We start from the raw sequence: 26040 nt of genomic DNA, 5'->3' as shown, positions 1-26040 counted from the left end.
TGGCAGTTCTTCTGCCATTCTCTGTCATGGATACTTACCAGGACATTATTCAATAAACTACCCTCTCATTTATACTTTGAGAGATGCAGTCTGCCCTTTCTACTCATCAGGTGCTGGGCTTGTTTTTCTGGTAGACAGGAGGTTATGTCAGAGAAAGTTAATTCTAAGTGGGAATGGTCACTGCCTTCTTCCGCCTTAAGACTCAAAGATACCTTTCTAGTGAAGAGACCTGCTGACATAAAGATATAATCTAGGGTTGATATAGAATTCCCTCGGTACCAGATCAGCGAGACTGTGAGTCTCCAGTTCAGGCCCCAACTAACAAAATAATCCACCCAACTTCTCCCGTTGTTCGAAACTTTGCGCAAATTCTCAATTGCTTGATCCTTTATCAAGGGGATAAATTGTGAATTCAAGTCTCTTGCAAGGATAATGTGAGCACCCCCGTAAAACAATTTAATAATTTCTAACAGAGCTGAAAGAGCTTCCAGAAAAACTTGTAATTTGGAGTAGGCCGGATTCCAATAAATATTTATCACAATCACCTCGAGAGCTGGCTTCTGACATTTAAGTAGGAGCCTACAGGCTGGAATACCTAATTTATAATTACGGATCGCCATAGCATTTCCATTTGTAGTGTTATTGAGAGCCATTAGCAGCCCCCCTGAGGGCCTGCCTTTGAATGTCTGCTTGGCTGGTTGTACAAATACTGTATACCCCTCAATGGCTATGGGTTCACCAGCCAAGTTTCCTGGAGAATGATAACATCTGTATCCCGGAACAGAAGCTCTTTCATTTTCTTCAAGGTGAAAGTATTGGGGCCCCGGGTATTCCAACTCACAGGGTGCAATTCAGTCTGTCTATAGGGACCGCAGACCCACTCCCAATTTCTGCAGAACTTCCAGCAGAATTTCAGGCAGCAATGCAAGAGTATTGTCTTGGGAATTGTCTCTGGCTTCATTTCTGCATCTACCGGGTGTCTCAGATCTTGAGACCTCCACCTGTCCCGATGTAGGATGAAGTGGCCTTGATTGGAGTCTGATGACTTGCCCCGGCCATTTCGGATGGAGCTAATGGAGATACCAAAAGACCTTGGTCCATCAATTCCCTTGAGGCCCCCCAAGATAGCATCAAGTGCTTTTCTTGACGTCGAACCAACCTCTACCAAGAAGGGATTGTGACTAACTGAAAATCGCATATACTCCATGTCCTTTGCACCAAACAGATAGAGGTCGGGCCATTTTTAAAGTGCGACAAAATTGCACTTCTACAAAGGGACTTGTATTTGATGTTCTTAGCTACTGACATGAGCCAAACGTTCGCCACGTTGAACATTAATGAGACTTCTTCCTTGTTCTTATACGGGACAGTTGACTGCATCTGATCTGGGATAAATGGGATAGCCTGAATATCGTCCTTCCTCACTTCCCCTGCACTCATATTTTTTCTCGTCTCCTTACTCAGATGTTTTAAGACTATTGGTGCAATATTCACTTTTGACCCCATTGTGACAAGAACTGCAGGGGTTAGCTTTGATCTTGATGGCTGTGAGGGCCGTTTATTAAACAAAAAGATCGGGGCCAATGGCAGCTCAGCTCTTTTTATGACCTGATGGCTAGGCAGCAGTAGGGGGGTTGCCATTTCCGCCAATGACCAAGTCTAACCCTTCTGGTTATTTAACACGGACTGGTGATCTCTGTTTTTGTACCATTGATCTTGCAGATCTGTTTGGAGCCAATGCTTACATTTATGATTTCAATCATTTGTTGTGGCCCACCAGCATGGTTCATCATCTTAGACTTTTGCTTTTTTGTTTTTTGGTTCCTGCTTCTCTTCATTACTCGTAATATCAATTGGATGTGTCCTGGTGGTAGCTGTAAAGTTAAGGTTATCAGCTCTCCCCGAATCCTCTACTCTAGATGTTTTCGAGAGTGCTTTGAAGAAGGCATTTGTTTCTGATTTCTTCAGTCTTATACTTTTTTGCTTATTTGTTTTTTTGCCTCTTTCGCCGATGACACTAGAGTCTTGTTTGAACTCTGCTTCTTGAATTCTAATGACCTGTCTCTGTCCTTTCTTGTGAGGGTGCCTCCAAATCCTGAGCACGGTCCACTGGTACTGGCTGTGGGGAGATTGTGGGGAGATTGTCTCTCCTTCCAGAGTCCCCTCAACCACATTGGCCAGCCTTCCAAATTCTTTGATTCACAAATGGGGTAAAGGGGGGATTCAGTCAAGCAGAACATTTGAATCCTCCACCCTCACCCCCACTTCTTCACTTGCCTGTGGAAGACTTTTGGGTTTCAGTTGTGATAGCAATTCTTGTAAGAGCTGATTATTAGTTTCTTCCTCTTTCCTTCATATTGACAGAGATGCCTGAATGGCCAAAATGTCCAGAACTTGTTTTGCTACCTCCAACCATATATCCTTCAAGGACGGGACCAACACAGAATTTATAACATTGTTCATCCCAACTAAAGTGGAATTACAGTTCCCTGTTTCCTTAGTGAGTTCCAGCAAGACTCCTGCCGGTGACTGCACTTCTGTCTTTAGCAGTTCAAAAACAGACACCAAGGAATTCAGGACGAAATTCAAAGCTGATAGTGTTTCTCACCTCTCTTCTTCTTCTATTGGGTCCCATGGACGTCAGTGCAACGCTCTTCCCAAGTGGCTCTAGTGTCCAGGTCCTCCCTTTTCACAAGATAGTTCACTCTGCAATATGGCCCAGCCTGATATGCTTTTTCCCCATTCTCTTATTTCTTGCCATGCTGATAAGGGCAAAGCAGAGGTCAGAGCCTTGTTGTCATTTATGCTTTTACTCCTTTGTCTTCCAAAATGTTCATCGATTCTTTTTTTAATTTGGTTTGTGGTCACTCTATCCTAGAGGCCACGTTTCTATGATTTCTTATGGTTTGCTGATTTTCATTAGCTGAGACCCCGGCCTGTGGTGTGTGGTGCAACTGCTGCATATGTACTTGAGCTTGAATCCTGTGGGTGGGTTAACCACCAAATTATTCTCAGTCACCAATACAGGCAGTGAGGCCAAAGCAGGTAGAGGCTCTATGAAGGAACCATCCCATTGTGGGGATATTTTGTTGTCCTGTAGAATTGTACTGCAGAGCTTCATGATGTTAAGCTCCAACAGATGCTCTTGTAAGACTGGGCAAATCGAAACAGTAACAGTAGGGGATAACTGTGTTTAACTGAGCTTAGCCCAGTGCACCCACTCACAGTGCGGGGAGGCTAATTGTCTCTTAAAAGTCTCTCCCGCCTTGAAGAAATCCAATAAGGGTGGCAACGAAGACAATATAGATAGATCAAAGGAGCTTTTTTATTTTTTCACAGCTGCCAAACTTTGCTCTTTTTTTCTTTTTTTGAGCACGGAGGATATCAAATTCGAGACGCTTCTATTTGCAGCGACAAAATAGCACTTGTCGGCCTCAAAGCAGACCAGGCAGGGACCCGCGATGCAGATAACCAGATGTGGACGGGTAGTTGCTAAAAGTCTGTGGAGAGACTATGATGAATAATGGGTATGCTGAGAGGGGTATAATAGGGGTCGAGCGAGGACCAGGTGAGCGGTGGAAACAGGAAGTCCTTATTTGCTGGCCCCATATCTAGATTTGAGTTGGTTGGTTACTGATCATTTCTGAAGCGGAAAAACTCTAATCCGCAATCCAAATCTAAATCCCCCAGGTCCCAGTCCCAAGCTTACTGCTAGTTTATTGTGTCATGCCTCTTCCTCCTTCAGGCGGGTTTCAGAGATGAATCAATTTTTAGATGTAGACCAGCTGACTTCTCCTGTGTTTGTCGAAGACCGGAGCCTTCTTTTATTCCTCAGACTCGCTGACACAAAGACACAAAGACTCAGCAACCGACTCTGTGGCTGCTTCGCAGCGTAAGAGCCCATTTGAAGGTGAGGGATGGAAGACAGCAAAATGGGACTACGGTCCCGGTCCCAGGCACAGCAGTATCAGCAGCAATAGCAGAGTCTCCCACACAAAGACTCAGCAACCGACTCCACAGCCGCTCCACGACATCAGAGCCCTTTTGAAGGTGAAAGATGGTAGACAGCAAAATGGGACTATGGTCCCGGTTCCTGGCACAGCTGTATCAGCAGCAATAGTAGAGTCTCCAACACAAAGACTCAGCAACGACTCTGCAGCGGCTCCACTGCGTCGGCGCACTTTTGAAGGTGAGGGATGGTAGACAGCAAAATGGGACTACGGTCCCGGTCCCAGGCACAGCAGTATCAGCAGCAATGGCAGAGTCTCCCACACAAAGACTCAGCAACCGACTACAAAAGGTAACTCCTCTCAGGTGGGATCCCCTAAAATTTCATAACTGACAGAGGACCCCATGTCATCGCTATGGCTGTGCAGGCAGACACCACACAAACATCAGTAAGCCTCTGTATGGCAAACCACTTTTCAGCGCTGGAAAGCGAGTTTAAGCAGGACCCTATTTCTAGAACTCCCAGGCTATGGGTAGGGAAAGGTGAGCCTGAAAGGCACATGTAAAACTGGAACTGTAGTGGAATCAGTGCATCTGAGCCTAGATGTTGCTGATCGACTCATTGCTTGCCTTCACAGGTGGCTGATGGGATTATAGAAAAACTGGGCCATGGTTCATAAAAGCCCAGAATTTTGACACAGGAAAATCTCTCCACAGAGAGTTAAAATGGATGTGCTACCTAAGTCTGGATCTAAACATGCTTGTACAGATGGCACCTCTGAAGTAGGGGATAATCCTACCCAAAAACGCTGCTATTACAAGGGTAGTCATCTGGATGTTCTTGGAGACCCTGTGGCAAGAGGGGCAATCTGAAAGGTTGTGCATTGATAGTACATGGTGCAAGGAAGGAACATCTTCTGAGCCATTTGCCAAAGCCTAGTTTAGAAATATGCTTGGACACTTAAAACAAACATGAGATTGTGATCTCAATGCAGGATGCATACCATGGTCTTGATGACCTGGAAGTGTTTGTGGATTTGAAAAGAGGTTGGAAATTGATGTATTACTCCATTTTGACACTATCACCTGAGAATTCCCTCTGTTGGCCCCCCAACTTCTTTAGGTAGTGCTCCAACCTCTCTTTACAGAGAATTAAAAAGGTGTTGAACTAATTATCTGCATCATGTTCTCTGTTGTGTCCATCTTGAATCTGGGACTACTTCTATGGCAAACCGCAAGTTCTGGGTATATATAGCCAGGGCAATAAACAGAGGTGTGCTAGATTTAGTGATGAAAGTATTTCCATTAGTGTTAAGGCAAGCACAATAACCAAAGTTGTGCTGGTGTTAGTTCTAAATCTAACCCTTGTGAAAATGTTATCACTCCAGCTGTGCTGGGACTACATTTAACAATGCAAGTGCCATGGCACAATTTGATCTGTCTGTTAGAGAAATTGTGCTGGTGCTTCCAATGGTACAAACATTGTGCCTGTTCAAAACCTTGACATAAGTTTACGGACACCACAACCATCTCAAACACAGTCACTTCACCAGACTTAAGATCAGAGCAAACTGGGACTTGCAGTGATTTGTGTATTATACAGAAGTTCTCAGATGGAAGTGCTGCCAGAGAACCAACCCAGACTTGTCTTCTTGCAGGCTGGGAAGGTCAGACCAGGCCTGGCAATATCAAAAACTGTCAGGGCAGACTCGTTACATTGCTGTTTTCCCCTCTTGGTGCAGTCTCACTGCTTGCTGAGGCCCCAAACTTCCACGAAGATCATTATCCTCCATATGCAAAAAGGTATGTGAAATAATATTGTCCATTGAATAGATTTTAGAATATGTGCGCATCTTGAAGTAATATCTGCAGAGTGGAACACAGGTACTCTCCAAGGAGGTCAATGTATGTATACATTAGGTACTTAGACTCATGACTTTTGTATCAAATCAACTTGGGAATTCAGTCTACCAACCCTGGGCCTCCTGCTTACACACCTGAGTAATTTGTAAAAAGGCTTTCATGCAAAATCACCCTGAACATTTCTTTTTAACCTTTGGCACCATTGCTTAGACACCCATCTCATGTCAAATTGAAAAATGTTCTTGTGCAAACTCACTAGCCTTTGCTTTGCAGAAAACCGTCTGTGGGTGACTTGGCACACATGTACAAGCCTCAGCAGGGGAGTAACACCCCAGGAATAGCACAGATGCCATGAAGGTTATCAAAATTCTGATGTCCATTGTATTCCGCAAGGCAAGTGGTGGTAGCTTTGCTGTGGCTGCCGTCTGTTGGAGAGAAGAAGGAAGAGGTTAAATAGAGCTGAAATAGTCATGCCAATGTCTGCATACTGAAGCACTGTAACAAACTGCACCAGGCCAGGGGAACTCTTATGTAGGTTTGCCAATGGAACCCACTTTTGCTGGGCTGTCACAAAGGGGTTTTCCAATTACCTCATGGCCGATGCACTGATTTAAGGCTCCCCAGTTGAAATGCCATCTTGGTGGTGCCAGGTTTTGTGTTTTTGGAACGAAACAGTGGGACCCCGCAACCACCCTACTGGTGGTCCTAAATTAGAGGGAAACGGATTCACTATACTCCTATCTTTACTGGCATCCACAGAGGCTAATGATAGCTGCAGGTGTGTTGACTATAATCTGCCCTGCCAGCTGACTGAGGCTTATGATAGTTGCTCACCCATTGGATCACGGAAGCACAAACCTCAAAACTTTCCACAGAATCGTTCTGCAGCAAATGGTCACTGCCTCAACCTCATCGCCACTCCACATCGCTGCTCTTATGGTGGCATCGACCCTCCTACCTCTTGAGATAAAGCCGAGCAGACATGAATAGAGTAAACCATTGGCAGTATCCAACCAAGGAGATCAGCATGACTCCAACAACTGACCAAACTCCCGAGGGTAGTGTCTCGGTATCGCCAGACTACAACTGCCTTTGACCTTTCCTGTTACTCCATGTTGCTGAGAAAAGCCTTATGAATCTAGCCGTATGATGTGCTCCACGGAGCCCAACTGTTCACTCCAGGTATTATTCATAAGGGGTTGTCTCATCCGAAGAGAAACTTATCTTACTGGCTAAAATGAGGGGAGGAAATGAGAATAATCTTATTGAGTATAAAGCTCCAGGAGCATATGACAGACGCATTTCAGGGACTCCAATAAGAGCCTTTAGGTGACTGCTGGCATCTAGCATGTTATGCTGTGGCTCAAAAAGTGCAGATCTTCCCTACGAAAATTCTCAACCTACAAAATCTGGAACTGAGGGTCCGGGAACAGAGTTAGAGAAGCATTTCATAATGCTGTAAAACACAGCATATTTACCTTTTCACTGTGTGCTTGTCATCAGAACCCAATCCAGTCACACATCATCCTTGTCCTTGCCTTGTTCCTCCAGCACCCCTCTTATGTGTTATTCAATCGAGAACAGAGCTGCTTTTGCCACTCCACTGAACCTTTAACTTTATCACTATTTCCATTGCTGATTTGCTGGGTATCACCAATATTTTGGAAGAAGCCCCACCCCATACCTTTTCCAGACCTTGTTCTGCTCACATCTATACAATTTTCAGGACTGACATGGATTAATCAAAATGTTGGAGGAGTCCCCCCTTATTTTCCCGGATGCTGTAAATATGCAAGTCCAACGTGCTAGAGGTGTGCGCAAGAATAGACTAAGAAAACTTCTTTAGACAGGTATCAGGCCCCTGGTAGTGACGTTGGGGTCACATGATTTTCTGGGTGGGTCATTGTAGTCAGGGTATATGTAGCTTTGTCACACTTCAGGGAGCTTTCAGGCTATGTGCTGCATAGAACAAGTGCAGATAGAAAAACAGACTTGCAGCAAAACATCTCTCTGCATTCCTTTCACAACACTTATATTATTATATATAGGTAAATAGTTTGAATTTGGATTGTGCAAGTTGAGCTTTAGTAGGTGTAGTTGATAGTTGTTAGTTGGTATATTATGTTAAAATACACCATTGCTAAAGGCTGCAGATTTTGTCATTCTAGTGTGCAAGGCCGCATTTCTGAGCTATAGACATTTGGTTGAATTTGGTTTGCTGACAGGCAGAAAGCTCCAAGTAGCCATGCCAGGGTGGAAGGAGGTGCCAAACAGTGTTACTCTAATTGTTTCAAGGGAGAACAAGTCCTGAAATGAGGCATCAGGAGTTGGCAGCATGTCTCAAGATGGGAGTTGCAGGTGCAAGGGGAGGAAGGCCAAAGGGCCAATCATGGGGAAGGGATTGTGCTTGTTCCAGGAGGTGCAACAAAGTTTGGACCTCACTGATTTGAAGCACAATACCATTAGTCCATCTTGGTGGGATGCTATAGCCTTAATTGTCCCATGGATCATTACCCAAACCGGACAGACTTTTTTGTCAACTGTATTCCGAAGAGTGGCAACCAATGGCAACGACACACTTTTTGCTGACTGTTAGATTATGTCATGTTTGAGGAGTGGTATTTTAATTGTTTCATCGAAAAAAGAAGTAAAACTCCTATCAGACTGGTTAATGTATAGTGGTCTTTAGGGTTCAATGAAGAATAGCCAATGAAAAATGTTAGAGCTGTAATTAATGTTGCATTTGTAGAGTATTATAATTAGGCGATTTACCTTCAATATTGCAGCCCGGAATGGACGTGTTGAGTTTTTTTGCAGTTCAGTTCCACGGAACTGCCTGACATTCTTCCAGCCGTATTTGCAAATAAAAGGGTGTCTTTTCTTGCAAGCTGTGCACTCCATTTTTTATTGTTTTTGTGTCATTGTCTTGGATTAGTTTGGAGGACTCCAACTTTACATTTTGGAGCCTCAGCAAGATCTACAGTACCCCCGAAGAGCTGGGCTCTCCCTGCTGCACACCTTTGGTGAGTGGTGCTGGCCTGCACAGACCAGTTTGTGGGCCTTCATCACGAGTCTGGTGGTAACCCTTAAATGTGGCGGTAGCGCTATTACTGCCACATTTAAGGGTCCGCCAGATCATGGCCTTGGTGGATTTCCCCCCCAGCTCTCAGCTGGGGGGAAATCTGCGGCAAATTTGCTGTTTTTCTGGTGCTATTACCGCCGGCGAGAAATCCACCGGCGGTAATAGCGCAAATTTTCCCCATTGGGCCCAATGGGGAATGAGGAATTCCCGAATGGGCCCAATGGGCACTAACCGTTCCGCCAAACCTGTGATCTGGCGCTAATAGCGCCGGGGGGTTTGGCGGTAGGGCTAATAGCACCTGCGGTGATAGCGCCAGAGTTGCTGCCCAACTCGTGATGAGGCCTGTGTGTGCACAACTGAGTCTGTGATGTTAGAAACCAAAGGGTGTCTCACTGCTCAGTCCCCGGGGAGCCATCATACAGGTGGCCAGAACACATCCATCCCTTTTGGATCCAGTTCCTGGGGGTGGACCAATGCAGCAGGATCACCAGGATGGGGTTCCTGGGCAGTGGGAGTGGGGCACCCGGAGGAGAGACGCTGTATCCCTGTTCCCATTTCCCTGTAGAGCACCCTCATTCCATTTTCTATCTAAGAACTTTACTTCCCCCTTTCCTACACACACTCTGTGACACGGACCAAGCCCTGGAAGAGAAGACAGACTCACACACAGCCAGTCTGGTTGACATGTCCCAGTATCCGGATCAGGCAGAGTCAGGCACTTGATCCTGATGACTCACACCTGAATCATGTTACCTTTCCCGACTGTGACAAAATGCAGAGCATGAAAAGACCTGTTGAGCAAGGCAAGGAGGGCAATCAAATCGAGCAAGACCAGAAGAATGAAAGGACAGGAATTCCCGGGAAGGCGACATGACCATGGCAGCGGAGCAGACGGGAACAGGAGGTGAACGAAAGGCAGTTGTCCTACTAGCTGTGGGGTGAAGGTCGCTGTGGAATCCCAAAGAGGCAACTCCCTGCTACTGCAGAAGGTCATGGCAGTACCTCAATCATGCGTAGTGTGAGGACTCGAAAGGAGGCGAGCCGCGCTGGTGCAAAAGCCTTGACTAGACTGAAGGTCTTGATAAACTGTATCAGCCATTGCCGGTGAGTGAAATGGGAGACTGGCTTGTGTCGATAAATGAAAAGGACATTAACGTTTGAAGTGCTAGTTGAGTTGTCGAGAAACCGCGAGCAAAAAGCACATTGTGGAAAGAATGAAGAATGCTGAGATTGTGAGAGAAGCCGCAAAAGAAATCTGAAGCACTTGAGAGTCAAAGTGGTCCTACGAGTGTAAAGTCAAGGGTACAAGCCCCCCTCGTACAGTCGAAAGTCTTTGACAAGGTGAAACTAAGTATAACGCTAACCTAAGGAATTATTAGCCCTGTGATGTTAACTAAGAACTGCAGATACCAAAATGCCTCGGAAGAGGAGGCCGGTATAAATCTTTGAACTGTATCCAGTATTGTGGGTTGTACATAGGACGGCAGCCGTGAGAAAGAGAAGTCATTGTTGAAAGTAAACGCACTTGCTACAGTATAGCAGAGTGACCTGAAGAGACGTGATCGCCTATCGAAATTCTCTGTATTGAGCTGGCAAGTACTTGAAGTGAAAGCGTAGTAACAAGTGTGATGCTAACAGTTTCAAGACACGTGCCCAATCAAGGGAAGCCAGAACAGCATACAGAGGAAGGTCTGAGCCCGAAGGAGGAGGAACTGAGTGAATCAGTGAAAGTGAACCACTTATTTGTTATAAAAGACATTAAGAGCTCTTGAGTGTTATAAGCTAGTAGAACAGGTAAAGTTAACCAAACTGTGATTATAAGGATACACTGAACCAGACATTGATTCGAGGGATCCTGAATTTTCTGAAGAAACTGCTCACAGTCATGCCACCGTTCTGCCTTGTCCCATGATATAGCGTGGGGAAGGGAGTGCACGAGTTCAGCAGTCCTGAACTACTGAAACCCTTTTGGACATTTCAGTTTGCACTACACTCTTTTGTTACACATATCATTGTCCCACACGCTTTTGTTATGTAGAGTAAGGATTTGGCAATGGGTTTATTAGTATAGGCCATTTTGTTTTGATACCACACCACTAGGACATTGTTTCCACTTCGATTGACATAGCATGCGTCCTTCTTAGATTTAAATTTCCGTTTGGCGTTTTTCTCACCCAATAAAGACCCTTGGATTGTACTCCTTGTGTCTGTCGTACTTCTGACAATCATGCCTTCCTTACAGTGAGCAGACGACAAGTTGCCCGGAAGTCTGCCTTACCCCTTAATTGGTAAGTAGATTAAGTTGGAAGGGAACTCCTCTGTTGGGGGAAAGATCGCACTGTGCAGTATTGTATTGTGCATAGTTTTTATTACACCTTGAAGGGACCTCCTCCGTTGTGGGGAAATATGACATCATAAGAAGAATAGTGTTTTGAATTGAGGTGGGATCTCCTCTTATATGGGGAAGACAGCGCTGTGTAGAAGTAGAAAGGTATCCCTCGTTCCCTTTATGGGAGGGGCTGGAGGAAGATATTGCTGTATATATTAGTGTTGGAGTATTATAGTTAGAGGTTTTTTGTTAAGTTTTGTTAGAATGGTGTAGTTAGCGGTTTTTGTGTGGAGATATGAATGATGTCATTGATCTGAGGAATGTGTGAGTAAGAAGAGCTTAGTTTGATGTGTGTGTGTAGGTATTTTTGAGAAAAAATTTAAAACGGTACATTATTGGATTTTTTGCAAATTGGAGTTTGTTGGGACCAATTGGGTTTTTGTAAATGTATTTATTGTTGGTACATAGAGGTTTGGGCATATATGACACGGCTGCAACAATGTTGGTGGATTTTGGGTAGGGAGTGTAAGGATTTATTGACATTATGGACACGCCGTTGCAACACATGTATGAAGTTCTCTGCAGTATAGGCATACAATATAAAAATACCAAGCAGAGTGAGTACAGGTAATGGCAGGAAACATGTTTAAATCCTGGCCCACGCATGTAAAGGATGTTTTAGAACACATGTATACATATTTATGGTCTACAGACAAAGGGAAAAATCTGAAGAGTAGACAAAGGATATTAGAATTGTGGTAAATGTTTGAAGTGTAGAACGCTCCTAATAACAAGGCATAAGAAAATTACAGTGCCTTACTCTCTGCCCCCTTATGGACGATTTCCTCTGCAGCCCACTGTAGCATAAACCAATCCCGTTATGCACCTGCAGGTGATGATTAAAAAAGGGCTGACAAGGAAGCTGGCAGGGACGATTATAAAAACATCAACAGACACTGTTGATGATACAACACTGAACACTGTTAAAAATCCAGTACTTTTAGAAATAGGGAAGCAAGTGTGAAGGCAGATAGATACAATTTTAAAAGAAGCAAAAGAAGAGATTGTCAGAGCAGCACAGGAGCAGGGGCAGTGCACAGTGGTAGCAGCAGACAAGTGGACATCAGGAATGATTATGTTTAAAATGGAGAGTAAACCTGTCAACAACCTTCCTATAATAGAATAAGGGGGTGGCGATTCAGTGTGTGGTGAAGTGCAAGCAGAAAGCGATGTTGGCGGAATGTAACGGAAGATATAGTGGACAGTGTGTTTTGGGACGAAGTAGAGTATTATGGCCTAAGGAGGGCAGAAATATAATACCATCTTGGTTGGGGAAGCACACCAAAATAGCTGTAGTAAGCAGCAAGAACAAAGAGGAGAAAGGGCAGCTTCAAATGCAGGGGACTCAGTTTCCCCATTACAGAAAGGCGAGGGGGCCCAGTATGTACCTTGGCCAAAAATGGATAAGGAAAATTTAATAAACAGCTTGCCATCCCTCACACCAGGGGCATGCAAGTGGATTTATGCCCTTGAGAAACAGACAGCAAGGATTACCCTGGCTGTAAGGGATATGAAAAGTTTGTTCACCTCGTTATTGAGTGTACAAGCAGACGCAATTTGGAAAAAGGCAGGAGATGATGGATTAACATTAAAAAGTAATGTCCGTGACTGCACGCCATTCACTAACTGCCAAGCACATGTATAGAAAGTACTAAGAGAAATGTGGCCAGATATCTCAGACATGCAGTCTATCCTAGTGTGACTATGAGACCAGATGAGGAGCCCACAGAGTACATTCAGCTGATACAGAAGATGTGGAGGTAAGAAACACAACAAGCATGGGATAGAAATACCCCCTTCTTTTACCAAATACTAGTCAGGGATCTCCCCAAAGCAGTACAGGCAGAAATGGTGAAAGTGGTAGGAATAGAGACGAAAGGATCGCCCCAGTACAAGCACATATAGTACACATAGAAGCAAAATTGACTCAGCACATAAGGCAGAAGTGAAGCTAGAGCAAAGGAAATTGGCTACATCCCAGAAGGGCAGTCTGAGTACATCTAACAGCAGGTAGGGAAAGTGGAGTTTGGTATCTTCCACAGACAGACTATCCACAGCAAGTAGGGTATCCTCCACAAGCACCACAAGTATGGGAACCTTCGACAGGGGGGTATTTTCCACAAGCAAGGAGTGGCTTTCAGAAAGGTAGGGGGACTGGAGTTGGATATGGGGGAGCAAGACCAAGGATTGGAGGACCGTGCTTTATTTGTGGGAGAATGGGACACTTTGCGCAAAACTATAGGAGCAGAAATCAAGTACAGAATGGTGCTGGTGGTATCCCTTCTTACCAGAATGTAATATATTCCACACAACTGTTCTCTAGCACCTTCACGTGTGCTAGATGTGATTACCAATAAAGATCTCAGACCAATAACTGGACAGACTCAAGAAATGTGGCAAAGTATTACTCAATTTAATAAAGTAGGGTCAACTGGCAGACGTTGGACTGATGCATGCACAATCACACAGAAACTTGATTACACTGAGGTTTTAAACCCCAATATGTGTCATCTATGATGTCATCCTACCTGGCAAACTTTAAAACACATTGGGGGTCATTACGACCCTGGTGCTAAGGGGTTAACGGCGCCGTAAAAGGCTGAAGCGCCGTTAACCCCTTAGCGCCTAATTACGAGGTCCCTTTGCAGGATCCGACCTGAACGGCTGGTATGGACAAGCCATTAAAGTAGGGACCCGCAAAGGGACCTTCGAGGTAATTACGGTACCGCAATTTGCGGTACCGTAATTACAACCTTCCCCAGTCCCATTGAGCCCTATGGGGCAAAAATGGGAATGGCGAAGGGCCAATGTTCAATGGGGAATTACCGCCCCGCCAACCTTGGAATGGGGTTGTAATTCCCCATTGAACATTGGTGCTAATAGCGCCATGGGTTACCGCCAGTGTTGTAATGAGGGCCATTGATGGGAGGGATGGGTTAGGGGAACATATCTAACATATCTACTTATAGAATACATATGGGTTAGTACTTCATTGACGATCTTGAACTACCTCTAAATACGTATAATACTGATTATAGTGGACAAAATAGCAGCAGATTTGTCCAAGCAGCGTGGTATAGTAGGTTGCCCCATAGACCCACTGATTGGTTGGCATTCCTACCCAACCTTGGCCTTTCAGCAAAATATAACCCAAGTGCTTGAGTCACATCAGATTACTCCCCACTTTCACAATTAGTCCATCATCTCTCACCAGTTTGGCCATGAGCCAGAGTTTCCCATTTGTAGTTGGCCTTGAAGCCTGCTCTCTGTTCTGGGGCATTTAATGGAGTGTAAGCACATCACTATCTTCATCCACATCTTAATGAATAGCCCTTGTTTTCAAATTCTGGTCACGTATGAGGAGACCGCAAATTTGTCAATTTTGACCTCCTATTTACTGCTATTTGATTTAATTATGCTGGGTGTGATTGCTCCTCCTGGCCTCTAGAGACTTGCTCAATCCATCTTATAGGAACCTTATTCATTGTTACAATACTTTGCCACATTTTTTCTTCTTCTTTAATCTAAGAGAAATATGTCTCACATCCATGACTTATTTGTCTGCCTCCCTTTGTGCTTTAGAGCTATTTCTTGAAATAGCATCCTTGATCCCAGGCCAACAGAGACTCCTCTCCATTTTGCACACAAAGCTAATTCTCTAACATCTCCTGACTGTGCAGCACTGGTCTGTTCCTGAAGTAGCTGAATGTAATCTTTGCTCAAGCCAGCATCCATTTTCTTATCATGGCCGTCCTTGCCACGTTATATTTTCCTCTATAGCAACCTTCTATGTGTTTCATCTACCTTGCGTTGCTGCATATTTACACTTATTGGTCAACAAGTTACTAAATTCTTCTTTGTATACACTTTATTATTTATATTGTTTCTCTTATCACTTCAGTTATGATATCCAGTGGTGCGTGCTGACATCCTTCCACTCCTTCAGCGCGGGGATACATTTGAATGGTTGTCTGAGTGCATATCGTCTCTCGTATCTTGATGCAGGATAGGCATAACAAATGGAGTCCCATAGAGGGCCCTTCTCCTGCAGTTCCAGTATGACGGCGGTGAGGGGGCAGGAGTTAGGAATAATGCATCCACCTGCTCCTCTACACAGTCACAGATGCAACCCCAACAAATGCAATTCCCATGTCCCCCAAGTGTTCAAAACACCCAGCAGCAGATGCCCCCAGTTACCCACGTCGAGCAACAGGTGATCCCAGTTACCCAGATTACCCCAGTTTCCCAAACACTACAGAGTAGGGCTCAACAGCAGCAGCTGACCCAATAAGCACAGATGAATGCTCTCCAAGTAAAATAAAAAGCACCTGCTCAACAATGGGATAAAAATGTGTTACCCCAAGACGCAGTACCAGACAACACACGAGTGACAGTGTTGTGAGGGAAACCTTCCACATTCCCAGGCACAGACAAGAATATCCAATACGATAGCCCAGTTCTATCAGTGACTACAGCCCCTAAAGAGGAACCCCAGGTAGCAGTAAAGATAGGCGACAGGGCATTCTTGTTTTTGATTGACACATGGGCTACCAGATCTTGTGTTAATTAAGGAAAGTTTCCTTTGTCGGACAAAATAATGGACATGCAGGGCTATTCTGGGGCTGTTGTGAGGGTTCATTTCACTGAGGATTTGCCCCTTACCAAATGGCACACAAGAAGTTGTAGCACCCTTTGTTGTTTTCAAAACAGACACCGATTAGCATATTGGGTAGAGATATTATGAGCAACCTAAACATGGCAATTTTATTTTCCGAAAAGGTCATATTGTGTTCCACCCCAGGCGTGTATTACAGCTGGGTCGCTGCAATCATAAAAGCATTCTTCGCCCACAGTGGTCTGTGAGGTGCACCACTTCATCTAGGGTTATTCCTTTCCGGGTTGCAGACACTGTTAGGAGGGATGCCCAGGATCAAAGGGCACACACTCTGATTATCCACAGAATTCTTGTTCAGACCAGCAGTTCACAAGAAAGTGGTGCCAGGCACCAATATCACAATACATTTAGAAGCAGTCATAACAAAGAAAGACCAACTAGTTTTGCATGGCACAGACAATGATGGTATTGAATGGCACACTGTCTTATGCAGTGAAACAGCACAACTCTTGACAAACTTGACTGACAACCAGCTTATTACAAACTATGATGATGTAGGGGAGATGACGTTTCAGATATGCATACCATATCAGGTGGTTGTAGAACACAGAAAGGTTCCACAAAAAATACCTCTTACAAAAACACTATCAGCACACTTATAAGAGTGCTTGAACAAGGTGCCGAAAGAAACATGGAACAGCAGACCACTTGATGTGGGTCTCTTGGGATCCGGTCATTTTTTCGAATGCATATTTTTTTAAATGCAATTATCTCGAAAACATTTTGTTGAAATCTTTTTTTCCAATGTATTATTTTTTTATTTACTATGTTTTTTTGGGGTTTTATAAGTAAAAAAAAGTGTTAAAAAAACGGGGGTTTTGGGGGAACCCCTCAATTAAAAAAATAAATAAATAAAATAAACATTCCACATTTTTTTTCAACAAAATGGTGTCGAGAAAATGGCATTCAAACATATGTTATTCGAAAAAATCACTATAAACCAGGTCTCTTGAAAGGAATAGGGGCCATCCACATCAAGCTGAAACCAGGGGCGATATTTCCCTGGTTCAAACAGTACCCCATGTCATGGGAAGCGGATGAGGGAATTTATGACACCATTGTAGCTTTGTGGTGACAAGGCATCATGCAGCCATCAGAATCCCCATGCAACATGGCTATGTATCATGTGAAAAAGCCAAAGGGGTCTTGGTGGATGGTTCAGGATCTGCACCCTTTAAATAAAATTGTAGAAGCAGAATTTCCAGTGGTTTCAAATGCAGCCACCATTGTGTGCAGCATTCCAACAGAAGCAACTTACTTTACCATATTTGACCTTAAGAACGCATTTGTTTCTATTCCATTGCACCAAGATTCTCAGCACCTCACTGTGCAAACCTACTGCGGACAAAGGTTCCAACACACTCGGTCACCACAAGGGTATTCCGAGTCTATAAGCATCTTTAACATAGTTTTACAAATGGATTTTGGACATTTGCAAATACAGAGCACAGTGATACAATATGTGGATGACCTCCTGGTGTGTAGCACCACAAAAGAACAGTGTGTATAGAAGATACAGTGACAATCTTGACATTGTTTGCAGAAAAGGGGTACAAGGTTGTGAAAGAAAAGCTGCAGTGCCACCAGAAATAGGTAGTCAATCTAGGGAAGATAATATCATCAGCTCGGAAGAGCGTTATTCCAGAAACGGCGGCAGCGGTGTAAACCATACCACAACCAAGCACAGTGTCGGAGATGCAATGGTTGTTGGGTCTATGCAACTATTGCCGGTCTCTGATCTTTGATAATTCCAGTTACGCCAAGCCCCTCCTACAGGGGTTGAACAAGCACAGAAAGTGAAGGACCCTCTGATATGGACACCTGAAATGATCAATACATTCAAAGAATTAAATAATGTACTTAGTATTCCACATGTTTTAGCTACTCCAGATTATACTAAGCAATTTTTCCTTTTTTCACATTCTAATGGTAAGGTTATGATGTCTGTTCTCACACATAAAACTTCACAGGAACACAAGTCTTTGGCTTATTACAGTTGTCTTTTGGACCCAGTAATGCAGGGACATTTTCCATGTGAGTAGTCACCAGCTGCAGCCCTTTTTCCATTCAAAAATCTTGACAATTACCATGGGCTGCCCAGTGACACTGAATGTAGAGCATACATCCAAGTCTACCCTTACCACCCAATGAGCTTCTGGATATGAGGTGATACTATTCAATCCCTCCATTAATATAGTGAGGTGTCACATTGTTAATCCAGCAACATTCATTGAAGAACAAGTGCAGCTAGGTGACTATGTACACAATTGGAGTACATATCAGGAGGTCTCGGATAGCCTAGCACATGTTAGGGAAGACCCCTTAGAGGAAGGAGGGATACTTTTTGTTGATGGATCATCGACAATCGATCACAACACTGGTTACAGATACATGGGGCGGCAGTGGTATGATATGAGGATGGGGAGTTTGAAGTCATGTCAAAGATGAGACTTCCACTACTCGGCACAAGCAGCAGAACTAGTGGCACTAATAACAGCAATGGAAATGTCAAAACGATGTATGTGTCACCATTTATTGAGATTCGGCATATTTATTGCATCAACAGTGCACTCAGGGTTGTCCAAATGGAAGGGGAGATGGTTTAAAAAATCAGAATGCATACCCAAGCAACATGCAGATTTACATTCCAGATTTATAGAAGCATTGTCTCCTCCGTCAGCATTATCGTTAGTGAAAAGTGCTCACCATACAAGGTACAGATTTAATATCTCAGGGCAATGATGTAGCAGATACAGCAGCAAAAGAAGCAGCATATTTACCACACGTTCCAGAAAAATGTACCACAGTTCCACACATTCCACAACAGCAAGTACAACTTACTGAAACATACAATGCCATCTCTGTGGCAAAAATAAACAAATTACAAGGATGTGCCCCCCAATAAGAGCAGGCACTATAGACAAAGAGAGGGTGTTTGTTATTCCCCACATTTTTGATATGGAGGAATAGAATTTCTGGGAAACCGATCATGCCCAAGGAATTACAAAACAATGCCATTGAACAATTGCATCACCCAGCACACACCGCCAAAGAATTTACTTGAGACTGATTATAAGAGCAGCCCAGATCCACACACCATACATTTTCTCAAATACTCTTTAGCGCCCAGAGTTGTCTTTGCAATGTCCCAATATTTACATAGAGTCTGGATGCAAAGAACAACGGTCCAAAAACAGGCAGCTCCTGAGATTGTGGGGGCAGAAGGTACATGAACTTATGATGCACAAAACTATTAATGGGACACTCGAGTCTGCAAGCATGCACTCCTCGCAAATGTTCTCTTTTTGGTACATTGTAAACCTGTTTTACCTCTTTGTACTGTTGAAATTTAGTATTTTCTTTTCATCTCGACCGTCGGACTTTGATTATGTATTTTATTCACATTTAAGGTCAAATTTGGAACTGAGTTTTAGTAACTGTTTAACACCCAATTCAGAAGGTTTTATCTCGTTTTATCTTCTCACTAACCTTTGTTGGCAATCGTTCCAATTACTGTGGCCAATGATGAAATGAAAAAGTGTTTCTTACTTGTGTTTTGTACTTGAAGGTTTTTATGCCAAGTTATTTGACACACTGACTGATAGCCCAAATGAAGGTCTGTAGCTTCCCCCCGAGCTTGTGTCATAGAGAGTTTTAAAAAAATGAATTTTCATTTTTGTAACACACCAACTAACCAATAGGTCTCAGAGGACAACAATATAACCAATTATACATAAAACATCAATAAGGACAGATATAACTCAGTCAATTACAATTCTTAAATTCATGGTAGTTGACAGTTTTCCCAGCCTATTAGAATAGCTCAGAAAGGATGGAAGGTTACTACGGCCGCAGCCGATGACAATACAATCTGAGCCATTCATCCGGGACCAGTCCTTGATTTGGACCCTCCACAGAAGTCTAAAATTCAGAGTTCTAGTACAGCTCTCCCCATCTTTAGACCATAGCCAAGCCAAGACTTTATTCTACAGGGCTTCTCTAGGCTCCGGTTTTTCCAATTTATTAACGTTCATAATTACCATATTTCTTCATTCCTCAATCAATCCATTTAGAAATGGGGCCATGATCTCCAGCACTGAGAAGTTTCTAATTCATAAATCTCTTCTCAGTGGGGGTCAAAACGATTTATTCAAGACCTCCTGGGTTCCGGGAGTTTTGAACAATGTATGGTCACTTCAGAGATTGGGGCGTTAGAGCCATCCCGGGCAACTATGCCAAGGACTGAGTCCTGTGATGCTTAATTTGCAATCAGTAGATTAGTAGCAGAATTCTGATCAGTTTGGCAACTTGCCTCCATCTTATTGGTGACTATCCGTATTGTAAAGTAATCTGTCTGACACTCTCCATCCATCCTGTCAAAAGAATCAACCCAACTTATTTTAACATTGTGTTTTTAAACTCTGCATTTAAAAACTGAAAACCTAAATTGTCAGCCTGCCTAGATTTGAATTTCTTATTGTGCCCAACCTTCCCTAGAAAACTGAAACACACAGCTTGCACGCCACATGCGTTACATTAGCTGAAACTACAACTCCCAAGGGAGCTGTAGTCCTTGTTGGTATATTTTTGCCCACCAAGCACTACAGCGCTGGCGCGACATCATCAAGCCAGTCTATGGCGGTCCGTGGTGTACAGGTGTACGCCTAATTCTTTTCTTGCGGCTACTCATTTGGCAAGGTTACATATCTTTGCATCAAATGTTTTGCATCAAGGGTGTTTTCCATCAAATTATTTGCAATGGAAAAATGTGCATCAAATGCATTTTTTTACATTTTATTTTTGGGGGGGGACCCCATCAAACCCCCCATTGTTTACCCTTAAAAACTGACCCCAAACAAAATTAACCCTTTACCCCACAAAAATATGCATTTGATGCACATATTTTTGTTGGAAAATCCTCGATGTAAAAGCCTTGGATGGAAATATATTTGATGCAAAGACTGCATACCGTTTGGTGAGTCTACTGCTGCTGGTTGTATTTCTTTCTCTATTGTACACTGCCGAACACTTATTGTTGAGGCATCTTTAGTAAGTGGTAAAGTTCGGTAATACTTGCATATGTAAATCACTATGCATAAATACTATGCCAGAGATATATTTCTATCCCTCAGGGAATCAAAGTGAGGCAGTCTCTGACTCCGCACTTTGAATAAGTTCAGGTACTTAAATATTTCCTGTGATCGTTATGTGATTACCTCAGAATCCATCACAGCGATCACCCTCACAGTGGCTCTGATAAATGCCAGATCGGCTATTAAAAATGCCACTGCTCCAAATAATTGTATCCTATCCAGTGACCCAGATATTTTTTTAATGACTGGGTCCTGTATTACAACTTCCTGTGTGACATCCTTTCACTTTCTGGTACTGCACAATTACCAGATTAATTGGCTCAACAGGGAACAGCAAAAGGGGGACGGGGGTGCTATTCTGTCTACAAATACTTTGTAACTTCAGAATGTTCATACTCTAAACTGGGATACTACATCCCAGGTACTGGCCTGCACCTGTCAGTTCACTACTAATGACTCTTGTCAAGTAATGTTATGCTATAGACCCCCTGGATCAGCCATTCTCTTTCTAGACACTATGGATGCCTATTTGGGGACAGAAACACTCTGCTACTCAAAGCTAATTATTTTAGGAGATTCAAACATCTGGTGCAATGAGTCTGATGATGTTGACTGCAGACATCTGAATGATATCCTTGAATCACATAATCCTTGTATTCTTTCTAATATATTAACACATAGAAGTGGGCATTGTCTGGACACTATGCTGTCCACAAGCCCAAGCTTACACCACCTTGATTATGAATACGTTTTACCATGGTCACTAACCACACTTTTGGTAGAATGATGGTAAATACAAGTGCAGAACTATGTTGCCAAAAAAAAAAGATCTCGATCACATCTCAGACAACAAGATTTTGCGCAATTTACCAGCAGCACAATTCGAAACTACTTGTGCAGCTTTATAAATGAACCTGATGCAACAGTTGCAAGTTGACTGTGACACGACTGCTCCTTTAAAAAAGGGTTGAAATTTCTCAAGGGTTTATATCGGAAAACTGAGAGAAATGGCTCAGTACCAGAGCTGACCCTAATGACATTAAGGCTAAGTTTGCATTAAAGACTTACAAGGAAGAGATTCTATTGGCTAAATCCCTATGACTTCAAAAATAGGTTAACCTTGCAGACAATAGGCCAAAAGCCTTGTTTGTGGCCATCAGAAATGCCTCTAATACTATCTGCATAAATGCTAGCTTACTGAAATCTCAAAAGATGGCCAATGATGTCAATGATTTTTATTTTAGAAATAATTGACCAGATTAGACTTAACATTGATGCTCAGGCTTTGATCCCTCATATTGAGGCCGTCACTGATCATGTGGTAGACAGTAAAACAGTTGTATCCGAGTCAGGGCTTGCAAAATCTACTAGCACACTCGCATTGGCTAGGAGATTATTTGAAGGGCGTGTACCATTTTCATGGTACCTTGCTGGCGAGTATAGAGGTGTTGGAAACTTTTATTATGTGGTGAGACAAATGACTCGAATCTGGATAGAAGAAAATTAGCCAGAAAAGAGAGAGAATTTCTTCCTCACAAAAAGTACGGAGGTAGGCCTTAATGAGAGAACAGAGTGAGATTTTTCTAACCCGGTCAAGATAGGGACTATACGGCTAACTGCAAGAGGTGATAAAGATAAATAACAGCAAACTTTATAAAGGGTACGATCACCACCACAGTAGAAGATGGTCGAAAGTATGCCCCTCTTAACATCGGGTAGTCCAAAAGAGAAGATAAACATATACCAAAGACTCTGATTCAATTGGAATGAGTATTAATAAACGGACTCTCCAACATGGACAAGTAGCCCGCAGTGAGGCAAAAGACGAATATTTGATACTCCACGGAAATGTAACTGCATAGAATGATTATAGAGCCACACAAAGCCTCTATAGGTACTTCCAACATTTACCTGTGCTTACCAGACGTGAGCGTGGGCCACTGTGGTTCGCGGAGGGTGGTGCCGTAGTGAATGGGGAGTGTTGCGGCGCAGGGACTCCGCGTGGAGGCGGTGGAATCTGTGGACGCCGCGTGTTCGGGCTTGGAGCGTTGTGCTTCCTCCCCGGCTTCCCGACTTGCGATTGCAGAGCCCCCGAGACGGAAGACTAAGGGGCCGAAAGCTAACGCAGGAATGCCAACGAGTCTATAAAGAGGGTGAGTGACGTACACAGCGTCAACAAATCACGTGACAAATGGATCACATGGTCAGTCTAAAAGTATAAAAAGCCGGTCATTTCCATTTGAAAAAAACAGAGGAGAACACAAAAGGCAGGACATGGGAAGACATGAGAGCAGCATCTGTTAACGAGGGAGAGCCCCGGACAAACGAAGGTGAAACCGAAATCAAGGACCCCGAATGGAGTAACACAGAGGAGAATAGCTACAGGTAAGATAAATGAACCTTAATGTGTGGAGCCAGTTAGATAGATCAGAGACTGCCTGGAGGTGCATAGGTTATAAACAACAATACTTAATGCTGTGATATCCCTTTAACCGTAGACAAATAGAAGCTGAGGCATACGCGACAAAAGAAGGATTGGCTAATACAGTGCTGGTCGAACAGTAGGCAGTAAGAGCCCAGAAGTCTTGAGCCCAACACAGTATTGGGAATCGGATAAATACACCAATAAAGCAGGTCAGTACGAGCAGACCTAAACGGACAGGATGCAGGAAGCTAATAGATATAATAATAATTAATGGATTTTAAACAAAAGGAAAATGTTGAAAATAATCACATATGTATTGCTTTAAATAGTGGAAGAGCGGGGAGGAATGTCCCAGATGGTATTCGGGAATTAGCTATCCAGGTGGATATAGCAAAGTATCCTGGAGTTGAAGGTGATACACTAAGAAGATAGACAAAGTACCATCTAACAGGATCAAGGTAATTATATGCGAAAGAATACCTAGATAATGCAAAGACTGGCAATAAGCCAGCTAGTGGGCGTATTGATTTTGAGACTAATTGGAGCCAATCACTAAAAGATACCGGGTCAGGAAATATGTGACTTGTAGCCTGTGTGTATTGAAATGGAGAGAATGGGCCTCATTATACGGTAGGCGGTGAGCCATGGCGCTATTAGCGCCATGGCTCATGCCGGTAAAATACCGGCACCGCCTTGGCGGAAAGGGGATTTACCGCCCCATTCCAAGGTTGGAGGGGCGGTAAATCCCCCTTCCGCCATTGCCCTTCCCCATAGGGCTCTATGGGAATGGGGAAGGCGCTAATTATGGCACTGCAATTTTGCGGTGCCGTAATTAGCTCCGAGGTCCCTTAGCGGCTTGGATTTTAACGTCTGCAAAATCCCCCAACCCGCAAAGGGACCTCGTAGTAAGGCGATAGGGATTTACCGGTACCGGTATTTTACCGGTACCGGTAAATCCCTACCGCCATCCGTGTAATGAGGCCCATAGTGTTGCAATCGATGTGCATTAGGAGCTAGTTAAAAAATGTTACTCCTTAACACTATTAGTAAGGACAATAGGTTATATGTAATAGAAGCGTAAACCTGGAGGTGATTCGAACATTAAAAATTTGAATATCCCTTCTCTTGCTTCCTTTATCTATCCGTTTGACGGTTGGACCTCAGTGAATGGCAAATGGAACCTCATTTATAGTGGATCCATAGAAAGAACTCTAAAAAAGAAGACAAACAAAATTGCACATCTGAATGAAATGTGGTATAAAGAAGTTTTTACTCCTGAAGAATTTCCTTGTTAGTGGTATGAAAGTGTGTAAGGAATTAAACATGTCTGGTATGGTCTGAATGCAGTATGAAAGTAAGCATGGGTGATAGTGATACAGAGTAAAGTGGTTTTGGGACTGGGAGGCACCTCTCTATGACAGAGGGGAGCAAACAACAGATCCTTAGGATATTTTTATCTTGAAAAAACTTTAAAAAAATGCATTTCTACAAATTATTGGATGTGCACAATGAAACTGAAAAGTATTGACATATATGTTTGTTTGTCAACCAATTGTATTGATTTCTCTCACAATTGAACAAAAAGAAAAAAAGAAGAGTGTCGAAAAGTGTTTTACATAATGTGTTTTAAGAAAAATAAATAAATTGCTATTTTTGATAAAAAACTGGTGTGATATATGACAATATAATGATCATAAAACATATAAGAGAGGAATAACCAAGAGGTGATAGTGGGGAAGCAAGTGACCCTTTAAACAAGGTGTATTGTGTGAATCAAAGTCTATTGGAGGGCTGTTTATAAGTGGTCGGTAAAAAAGTACCTCCAGTCTCTCTGAGTTATAGTGTGGAAACTTTTATTTGCCATACACTGCAAAAAAATGTTTTTGCAGTAAATGGCAAATACATGTTTCAATGTGCATTGCTAGCATTAGAGTGGCAGCATTGCACGAAATATGAAGTGTGCTTACGGTGACGTGCACCATTTCACAGAATGAACCGTTAAACATTTTGTCACCGTCACCATGGGGAGAGTGCATTCTCTTAGTTTGAGTACGTTCACTAAGGAACTTGCCCTGCAGGTCTAATGGGATTTTTAACAATTTGCAAGGCCTGCAAGTTTACCTTCTCTCTGGTGACAGAAAAAAGTATTGAGAAATTGTCAACCTCAAACCCACTAATCACAGATATGACTCTATTCCGAACTATTTGGCCAAACAACATGCACATAGTCTGAGTAAGCCCATACACACATTGGTGAATGCCTCCCTAATTCAAGGCAGTGTACTTGTTGAACAAAAAAAAATAATGTATTTATTTATTGTTAATGTGATTTAGTTTAAACAATAAACTGTACACATATTAACATACAATCCAGTTGTAAACTATAAAAAATATAATTTCTTACAAATCAATAAAAACCAATAACATAGGAAAAACATAATATAAAACAATGAATTGTTACTAAACAAAAATAATTATCGAATTATGCATTATACAATAATTCATTCGCAAAACCCTCCATTTCTTTCTTATGCTACAAATAACTTTACATAAGCAGTAACTTTG

The 26040-nt window shown here is 43.0% G+C and overlaps 1 protein-coding gene across 1 annotated transcript in view; it reads right to left on the bottom strand.

The window, feature by feature from the left end:
- Positions 1 to 26040, bottom strand: part of LOC138569456 (metalloproteinase inhibitor 1-like) — a 114443-nt gene that overhangs the window by 69030 nt on the left and 19373 nt on the right. Inside the window, exon 2 of the mRNA XM_069647437.1 lies at positions 6068 to 6236. Within this exon, the coding sequence (XP_069503538.1) occupies positions 6068 to 6191 (124 nt within the window). The 5' untranslated portion in view covers positions 6192 to 6236. The remainder of the gene's footprint in view (positions 1 to 6067; positions 6237 to 26040) is intronic.

Source organism: Ambystoma mexicanum, chromosome 2q, assembly GCF_040938575.1.
Source record: "Ambystoma mexicanum isolate Mex_15411 chromosome 2q, UKY_AmexF1_1, whole genome shotgun sequence".
In the NCBI taxonomy this organism is placed as follows: domain Eukaryota; kingdom Metazoa; phylum Chordata; class Amphibia; order Caudata; family Ambystomatidae; genus Ambystoma; species Ambystoma mexicanum.
This window is presented reverse-complemented; position numbering and strand designations above follow the sequence as displayed.